Genomic DNA, 10167 nt, shown 5'->3' with positions numbered 1-10167 from the left:
GCTTGCACGATTTCATATTCTAAAGTTGGGGAAGGCAATATTTAAAAAAACAATTATTAGATGGATATTGCTAATTTCTGATTGGAGGAATCAAAATTTAGTGGGGTTTTCATACTTTTTTCAATTAAAAAAAAAAGAATTAAATTGTGACAAGACACAGGCTTAAAAATTAAAATATAAGAACAAATTAATTATTTGTCAGAAAAGTCTGCTATAGTGGAGATATTTCATTAGATCAATATGTACAAGCTACAACATTTCGTAGATTCAAAAAAACTATGTAGCCTCACTGCATGACACCTCTCAACATTCTTTTTAATTAAGAAAATTATAACTTTTATAAAACATATGCCACTTTTATATATAATGTTCAAAAATTTAATAATTCTTTTATTTCAAAATGTTTAAGTATTTATATTAAAAAAAATATGTTTTTAAAAAGTTATTTGTAATATTCATTAAAATTGTATAATTTTATTTATAATTAATTAGAAGTTTATTAATCAATAGCGTATTGTTCACAAATTAATTATACTAATAAATTGAAATAAAATTTAATTAGTAAAAGTAAAAATGGTAAAATGAAAATTATAACAAATTTAAAAATAATTGAAAATTAATTAAATTAATAAAACATATAAATAAATATAGATTTAATTTATTAAATAAACTATTATAATTAAATTCTTTTTTTTTTAGACTCCAAGAATCGGTGCAACACGCCCGCAACACGTCTACCGGGAGACTAGAACCCGTGACCAACCTCCTGCAACAAGAAAAATTTAGCCAACTGAACTAGGGCCCCAACCTTGAAATATAATTAAATTCTAATATATATATATATATATATATATATATATATATATATATATATATATGTATAAAATTTAAATAAATTATTAAAAATAAACATTTATAAAAAATAATTTTAAAATTAATAATAATAAATATATGTCAAATATTGTACAATTAAATTATTAATCATACAAATAAATTCATAGAAATTATAGAATAAAATAAATATTTATATGTATTTATAATTAAAATTTGGTAAAATTAACAAATCTTATAAATAATAATAATAATTTAAGTTTTTGAGCGTATAAATATTTGACTTTCTTGCTAATCCCTCGCATTCAGGGACTCACTCACGTAAGACAGGGACTCCAGCTTAACAAAAGCTCTTCTTTACATTACATCTAGATTGTGCAACATCGGCGAGTCTTGATGGAGGAAGAGGACGACGCCAGGAGGGAGGCAGCGATGGCTGCTACTGATCTTCTTCAGCCTAATTTTCAATCCAGTTCAATCTCACACGCCCAGCTATGCAAGCTCAAGGTACGTCCAACCTTAAAGTCTCCATTTCAAATAAATTTCACTATAAACTGTTGTTTTTGGCAAATCGTGGAGATTATTTGCTGTGCAGTAAGTTTTCGAAGATATTCTTAAGATTTATAAACACATGTCACACTCAAATGCATCACAAGATTGTCCGATGACAGCCTTACTAAATGTTCTCCAACTTAGGGATTTTTACAATTCGGGGGAATTTGCATTACCTAAAGTCATTTAAATTGATGGACACGGCTTTAGGTCATGCGAATTACCCCGAATTGTAAAAATCCCTAAGTTGGAGAACATTTGTGAAGTTTCTGTGGATTTTTTTGTTACTGCTTCTTTCTAACTATTAGATTATGTCAGATAACTATTTCAAGTGCATTTCTTTTAAGCATTGAATTAGGAAGGCAATTGTATTGCAGATTTCCTCGCCATGATGCCATTGAACATCTCCCGTTTACGGCGGAGATTATACCCCCCCGCCTTACCACCCTTTGTGCTGCCCACTGTCTCCATCCACTGGTGCGCTCGGGAAGCTCTTGAAGCTATGACGGTGCAGATGCAGGCCCTACCTAATCTCCGATGCATAAGTGAAAAAATTGGCATACTTTGGAATGAATAGAGAGGGAGAGTGGCAGTTGCCACTGGTTATTCAAGGCTTGACATATAGGAATTTATAGCCAGCGTGAATGCACTCATGCCTTCTTTTTTCAGCTCATCGAGCACTCTCTGGTAATGCATTCATGGCTTCTTGGGATGTTTTTTTTAACTGTGTGTTTGCAGGCTGTGAATTGAGATGGAATTCAAAAGATCCATGCTACAGTGCTTTGACTGTGGGAGGGATTCCCTTTGGCATTGCTGTTTTGGGTTTCGGGTGATGTACTCTGCACACATGACCTTCCATTTGGGGAAGACTTTTAATCTAAGTTGAGCAATTGAATTTAATTATCTTCAGAAATTCAATGGATTCTGGGGAGGATCATTACTGCTAATGAGGTGATTTGGGTCCTCCAAATATTTCAGTCTCTCTAGATGTGAATTCTGCCCCTTGGTTGCAGTAACAGACTGAAATGAACCTCTCTTCCTATGGGTGGCGTCAGAAGAGCTAAATTGTGCTTCTCCTTGGAACTTGTATTTCAAATTGACCCCAGTTCTGTGTCTGAATTAGGATCGTTATTTGGTTTGTCTGATGTTTTTGTGGGTCAGTTTTTTGTTGTTTCCTCCTTTTGGATGATGTGATCAGTATGTCTGTTTTAATTTTTTGTTATTTTCTTGTTTCGTTGCGGCAGATGGTGTAGACCCTACTTTTGTTCACCCTTGTAATGCTTTTATTCCAAGGGATTGCAAGAAAAAAATCCACCAGTAAGAGATGCTAAGTATGCATTATCTTGATTTAGACCACAGCATGTCACACAATTCTATCTTTGCCTCCAATATAGAAGCACTTGTTTCCCTGTGCACAGCCTCTTTACTCCAGCTTGTCCCTTTACCTGCAATATAAGTTATACCTCTACATTCAACTATTCGTTTTACTTTCTAATTCCAAGGAGCTGATTTTATAGTTTTCTAAAGAGGTGGTATGCAGCAAACTTGGCACCCAAACATGACTCTTTATTCTAATCGCAACCTTGATTTGCTTCCTACAAATATCATAATATGTAGGATATAGGTTTTCGATCCAAAAATTTTCCTTTAACCAAAGCAACCAAACATGGAAATGAAACATCACATGGCATGTGACAAATGAAGGAATATCAAGAGATACTTGTTGCCTCTTTCCAAATGCCCACTTGGAGAAGCCCATAGTTACTCTTTTGTACTTGTCGCTTGTCTTTTACCATCGCATTTGAGGCATCTCATATGGAAAAGAACATTAATTAAATATTTATGTCCACGAGTCACCTTTAACATTGCTACTGGAACCCTTCGTCCTTTATAAATATATTATAAACAATGGTGAGAATACATATATTATAAATTTTTTTCATATACACCCAAGTGCAGAAGGATACTATCCAATGATGTTATAATAATGCATTGTAACATAGGATTTTTAAGGTAGATGATATCTTAATCCTAACATTCTCCCACTTGATATTATACATTGCAAATACACCTATAGTAATCACCAACAAGGTTGAATCATCCCTTCAAGCAAAAAAATCCTCACATCATGTCACCCATGATTAAACAAGGAACATGCCAAAGTGTAGCATGCCAATTGTCATTGAAATCTGCACCAATCTTTAGATGAGTACAAGCGTCAAATTCAAATCATAACAAATGGTTCTGAGTAATTGCCTTACTCATACTAGTTGGACTTGGAATAGCAACTACAACAATTTGCAACTCATCAAGCTTACTATACTTCAATCTATGGTATTGAAAACATCGTAGGAAGAACTCCATGTTATAAACATATCAACCCACAATCAGCCAAAAAGTCCTTGTATGTGACCACAAACAAGGCTACCTAAGGTCTGCATTAGCGCTGAATCAATCTTGTGGGTACAGACAATTCACATTCGAATCATCCTTCTCTAATAAATAGTCTGTACACACCTACAGATTGCATACCTCATGTATCCAAAATAAATACAACGAGCAAACTCATCATCACATTAGTATCTGCGAACCAAAGTAACAAGGATAACCTACCTACGAACAAACAACATATCCCAAAAACTCCTACTGCATGGGTAATGTCAAATCTGAAAACATGATCAAACCATTACACAAGTGTGCCTCTGGCAGAAATCATAGAGGATGTGGCTATTCCCTCAATCACATAGTGTAATGATAATCTCTAACCTGTAGTCTTCATAGCTCTCCCAAGTTCTCCACACTCAACAAAAGAAAGAGATCAAGTAACCTCTATGTTGCCACCAAAGAATAATGAACATGTCATGACCACAAACATAGTGATTACCATGGCTAACTATAAATATCAAATCCAATGTAATGTGAATACAAACATTGGGGAAGAAGAACAAGATTAAAGAAAAAACCTGGAAATCAAACCATATCCTTATACCACACTAACATGTGCCAAGCTATGTGAAGTAAGATATTCTTTAACATCTAAACATGAAAGAATATCAACATAAGTAAGATATTCTTTAACATCCAAACATGAAAGAATATCGACATCTAACATTCAGATTATGATGAAAACATGGCAGCAATAGATGTAAGTTCCTGATATTGAAGGTAGATCAAAGAAGCCAAACATTCCCACATTATAAATAATATGCCCAAAGCAACATACCATTTCTTGTACCTCTCCAAATAAGTCATTAGATATAGATCCATAGCTCAAGATCAAGAAATAAGGAGAATGAAAATTCATTAAATCGTGTATCTTCTTCTTAACAAGTCTTTAGAAATTTGATATTCAAGACTGACCCATATGAGAAGACAATGGTACAAATTGAAGACTGCATTTGATGTTCAAGTGGGCAATACCTCTTAGATCATTCACTCCTTGAGTAGACCAGAAGTGTGCCACAAGATTGTCTTATGTACACTAGCAAGCAATTGAAGCTTTATAACAAATGCCAATATCTTCTTCAAGTTTATAATGCATTGTCTTATGCATACACCACCAAGGAATTAAAGCTTATGACAAATGCTAGTTTTCTCTTTAAGATAAGATAAGATAAGATAATAGTATTAATGTCCAACAAAAGGCCACAAAAGGTCTATGGGACTTAGAGCTTACAACTAGATAGTTGACAAAAGTAGGAGCAACAAACGGTGCCCAAGAAAAGCAAACAAGAAACAAGATACAAGAAGAAGAGAAGAGAAGTGCCAAGGCAAGGACTAGGAGTCCTTTGTTGGCAAAAAGAAATCGGTCATAGAAGGATATGATTGTGGGTGATCATGAGCTCTGATTTGTCTATGTGAACTACTGGAGGAGTGTTGCTATCGAAAGAAATTGTTGTGGGCTCTGGTAGACCTAGAGTGACCAGTGGTGCTAGATGACCTTTTCACACCTCGAGACGGAGATAAGGGTGAGAAAAAGGCAGTAATGAGCTGAGCAAAGGTATGTCGTGAAGGAAGTAGTGACTGTAAAGTACTAACGTAGAGCAGGGTGGCCTTTTGAAGGTAAAGTGCGAGACACCGCTGGTCAATGTAATTGAAGAAAGCTGAAAGAGAAAAACAATCACGGAAGAGACAATGGAATCTCCCTTTGATCTCATAGAAGATAGCGCAACAGAAAATAAAGCGAGTCTCTGTCTTGACCTCTGCTAGAGTACACAACTAACAGATTTGGTCTCTGCTATCCATATGATGGTTGGTTTGGGCCTGAAGACGGTGAGAACCAACTCTAAAGGAGCCTAGAGAGATACATAGGACAGTAAGAACCAACTCTAAAGGGCATTATGCCAACGTCGAGATAGGTAGCGAGGACGAGCAATAATCCCATCACAGATCTCTAGAAAGTGCTCAACATAGAAGGCCATCCTCGGACGTAAACCTCTAGGAGGGTTACTCCAGGTAGTGATAGTGTATTGTCTATAGATATCAAGTTTGACATGCTCATTCAACTCCTGACGGGCGAGGGGGAGATGAGCAGGGGCATCTAGCGAGAACTGATATGGAGGGAGGCAGACAATATCAATCCTAATCAAACTCAGTAGAGAGGTTGCTTGAGCATGCCAACATCGAGCTCGAGAGCTAGTATTAGAACTCACAGTCGTAATAGAAGAGCAGTAGGCCAGGTAGGAGTATCTATATTGATCTCTAGTCGAATCTGCAGTAGGCTAGGTAGGAGTATCTATATCTATGTTTTAGTATCATGATGGATTCACATCCCTAACTAGGTGTAGGCTCTTTGGTCCTTTTGTTAAAATATTCATAGCAAATAACATTTCAGCACACATATCTATGTAGAAGAGATACTAGCTGTTGATCTCCAAGTTATGTTGTCTATTAGTGTCAAACACTTAGTCATTTCCTAGGCAAAGTTGGTCGATCATCACTACAACCGAGCCACCTAATGAATGTCCAATGATGCATTTGAACTTGTTCCCATTGTAGTTTGAGCCGAGCAAGTTTTTGATTGCCGAGCACCCTAGTATGTACCCAGTGATAGTTTATGTAGAGTAAGTCAGAAGTCAGTAGATGCCAAGCTAAAGAAAGATAATTCATGCCAAGTTACACAATTAGTGCTGAGCATTTAGAAGCCGAGTGACAACATGAGTATTAGTCATGACCAAATGTTAGAATAGTCATGTGCCGAGTAAACTAGTTTTGGTATATGTGTTTGGAAAGGCACAAACACTTATGTAAACCATTTTGGCTGACTTCTATACATGATTTAATGACTGTTGAGACAGCTAAGGAGTTGTTTACACATTTTGTTAGAGATCATTAATCCCTATGAAGGCAGTGTAACCAATCAGAAAAATGGAAGGATTAAGCAACAAAAGGGAGAAATCTGGATCATTGATTATGATCCAAAACCCTCTCCAGTTGGTCATTTAAGGAGCACCCAAGTATGTACCAAGTGACAGTTTATGTCGAGTAAGTCAGAAGTCAGTAGAAGCCGAGCTAAACAAGATAATTCATGCCGAGTTACATAGTTAGTGTTGAGCATTCAAAAGTCGAGTGACAACATGAGTATTAGTCATGACCAAGTGTTGAGTATTTATGTGCCGAGTAAACTAGTTTTGGTATATGTGTTTGGAAAGGCACAAACACTTATGTAAATCATTTTGGTCGACTTCTATACACGATTTAATGATTGTTGAGACAATTGAGGAGTTTACGCATTTTGTCAGAGATCATTAATCCCTATGAAGGCAGTGTAACCAATAAGAAAAATGGAAGGATTAAGCGGCAAAAGGGAGAAATTTGGATCGTTGATTATGATCCAGAACCCTCTCTATTTGGTTATTTAAGGAGGATCCAAACCCTAAATCAGAAGAGAGAGCGAAGGAGTGAGTGAAGGTGAGAAGTGTGTATGTGAAAGGGGCTATGTTTGGACGTTAGAACCAAGAACTAGGTAGAGCAACCAAGTAGTGAAGTACAGAACAAAGTTTATCAGATCAGAGAAAGGATAAGGAATTGGAATGAGGAGCTGTGTAATCAAACATCAAAGTGCTAACCGAAGGATTAGGTACTGATACATTCTAGCAAGTGAATTACGGTAAATCTCTTAACAAAGTGGTCCTTACAGACCTATACACTTAGTTGTAAGTTTAAATCCTTTAATCAAGGTAGACTAAATAAGTCTTGAAAGCTCTTAGCAGGGCAAACCCCTCACCGGGTAGATCATTAGAAGTGATCAAAGATTGTAGCCTTATTAGGCACACTTTATTGCTGCAATAGTGAAGATTTGTGGGTGTCATCCCCACCCTAGTTTTACCTTCACCTTGGAGTGTTTCTAGGTAACCAAATCTTTTGTGTTATGTGTTTACATTTACTTTCATGTTTATGGATGTGATGGATAGTTAGATCTATTTGAGGTTATGGTTATATGATTCATGATGCTGATATGAGATGGGTTAATGGTGAATGCATTTGATTTGTTTGAAGAAGGTAAAATTTCTATACATCCTAATTCACCCCCCCTCTCAGTATCTTACTAGCTTCACCTAAATCTCACTAGTCTCCATGAGTATCTACCAATCATTTCATGCCAACTTCAAAGGCAACTTGCAAATCTTGAAGCTCGAAGAAAAACAATTAATACCAAAGGATGATGATAGTAGATCTAGAAGGTAAACTTGGAGAAGGACCCCTGTAGATCACAAAAGGCAAAGGGGAAGATGAGAAGACTGAGGAAGATGAAGAAGATGAATCAAAAGGAAAGGAATTAGTAGTTGCCAAGCCCTAGGCACCAAAATGAAAGACTATTGTAATTGTAGATCCAAAGGTTAAGAGGAATCTACAGAAAGGAGGTCCTCTACACCTCAAAGGAGAGTAACCAGGCAAGGATCTAATGCAACATCTCCTGTAGTTGCCGAGCCAAAGAAAGGGACTGTAAAGATTACAAAGTTAGTTAAGGGCAAGTCCCCAACAAAGAGGAAATCAATAGCTAAAGGGATTGAGCAAGGTCAGAAGAAGAGACTGAGGAGGAAACTAATAGTAAAGCCTGACGATGAAGAGGAAAATGAAGGAGAAAGAACCGAATTTGATGACATGAGAAAATTTCAAATTGTTTCCAGGCAACGTCCTCAGGACATTGAAAAGGTGTGTGATAACATCAGAAATTTAGCAGATATTTCAAGATTTAATCATGTAAAATATGGTTCTTTAGAGAAAATTGATAAGGAGAAGGTTGGGCAAGAAGTTTTGGACATGATAAAGTTTAGGTATACACCTATAGAATTGGGTAAGGCAATACTAGAAGAGTTGTATAACAAAATGGATTCCAAATGGAAATGGGCATTAGGCACCGAGAGACAAATAAGGGAAACAACCTTAGCCTAGATAATGCTAGATTTAGGCAAGACACATATGTCTATAGCCTTAAGATATTTTGCCAAGAAATTTGTGCCAAAGCCAAGGGCATATAAAATTTTGTAAAATAAAATTGAGGAAGTAGTACAAGAAAGCAATTTGGTTTGGAAGAAAGCATTTCGGTAGCTAGCTACAACAATTGAAGAAGTTGAATTAGATAATAAAGAAGATATAAATGAATCAGAAAATTTGGAGGAAGAACAAAGGAGAAAGGTAGAGGAGAGTGAACAACAGGACATTGTCACTATTGAAGATATACCTGAGGATACACAGTTAAATATCAATACCTTGACCAAGGAAGATCTTAAGAATGAAACATTCATCAAGGCAACCTTAGATACACCTCTATCATGCATAAATCCAGTTTTGATACAAGTGCATGATTACTCCAGGATAGAAAGTGCTCCAGCTGTTGACTCAGTGCTTGATAGTTCTAATTTAACTACAATCACAGTTGAAGAAAAGGGCATACAAGCTGTAAGTGCGGAGGAATAGGGCAGGGCTATAATTACAATTCTATATCCACCGCCTAAGTGCAACCTTGCCATTGATGTAGAAGGAGAGGAGAAAGAGTAAGCTGATAAGTTTGTAATTGATGCCTCAGAACCTCACATTAAGGGAACAAAGGAGGCTATATAGTCAAAGACCAAGGAGCACCAAGAGCCTAAAGAACAAGAGGCTATACACGCACTAGTTCAGTTACCGAGTGTAGAAACCCTTGCACATGCTGAAACAAAGATACTTGTTACACTTGAACAATAGGTGATTACTACTCATCAGAAGTCTGTTTCAGTTGGTTTTGAGACTAGTAAAGGATAGGGCGAGCCTGATCGAGCATGGCCATTTCATCCTTATAGCTCATAGTGCCAAGCAACATCACACCAAGAAAGAAATAGTTGAAAAAGAAGGCCAAATCCCTTGTTAAGCTTGTAACATTAGATGAGGTCATTGTGCTACCTAAGTGTGATCCTGAGAACATAACTTTTGATCAGATGCAAATTTTACAAGAGTTATTGAAGAGGAAGACCAAATAAGAGGAATTGAAGAGAGAACACCAACAAAAATAGGTACTTCATGAAATAAAGGAAATTTTTGTTGATGCATTTGAAATTCAGGATATTAATGAGCAAACTCCTATTTTAGATCAGCTAATTCACATTGTTGAGAAGGTCAACAATGATGATATTGAGGCTAATGAAAAGTTAATGAGTTGATCTGAAAAGGAATTTGAGACAAATTTTTTGGAGAAAGTTCCAACAGAGATTGCCATTAAATAGGTTGAACTTTCTGCCCTTGTAAATAATTTAGAGGAAGTTATACAAAATGTTCATTCTTTGTACAAGAAGCTTTGTGATGTAG

At 36.2% G+C, this 10167-nt stretch overlaps 1 protein-coding gene across 1 annotated transcript in view; it reads left to right on the top strand.

The window, feature by feature from the left end:
- The first annotated feature begins 1141 nt into the window (after positions 1–1141).
- The window catches only part of LOC149571760 (uncharacterized), a 42232-nt gene continuing 33206 nt past the window's right edge, over positions 1142–10167 (top strand). Inside the window, exon 1 of the mRNA XM_089813166.1 lies at positions 1142–1338. Coding sequence (XP_089669292.1) covers positions 1228–1338 — 111 coding nt within the window. The 5' untranslated portion in view covers positions 1142–1227. The remainder of the gene's footprint in view (positions 1339–10167) is intronic.

Source organism: Cupressus sempervirens, chromosome 2 (assembly GCF_028749045.1).
Source record: "Cupressus sempervirens isolate cs-2001-9-10 chromosome 2, ASM2874904v1, whole genome shotgun sequence".
Taxonomy (NCBI): Eukaryota; Viridiplantae; Streptophyta; class Pinopsida; order Cupressales; family Cupressaceae; genus Cupressus; species Cupressus sempervirens.
The sequence above is the reverse complement of the archived record's forward strand: the minus strand, read 5'-3'. Positions and strand labels throughout refer to the sequence as shown.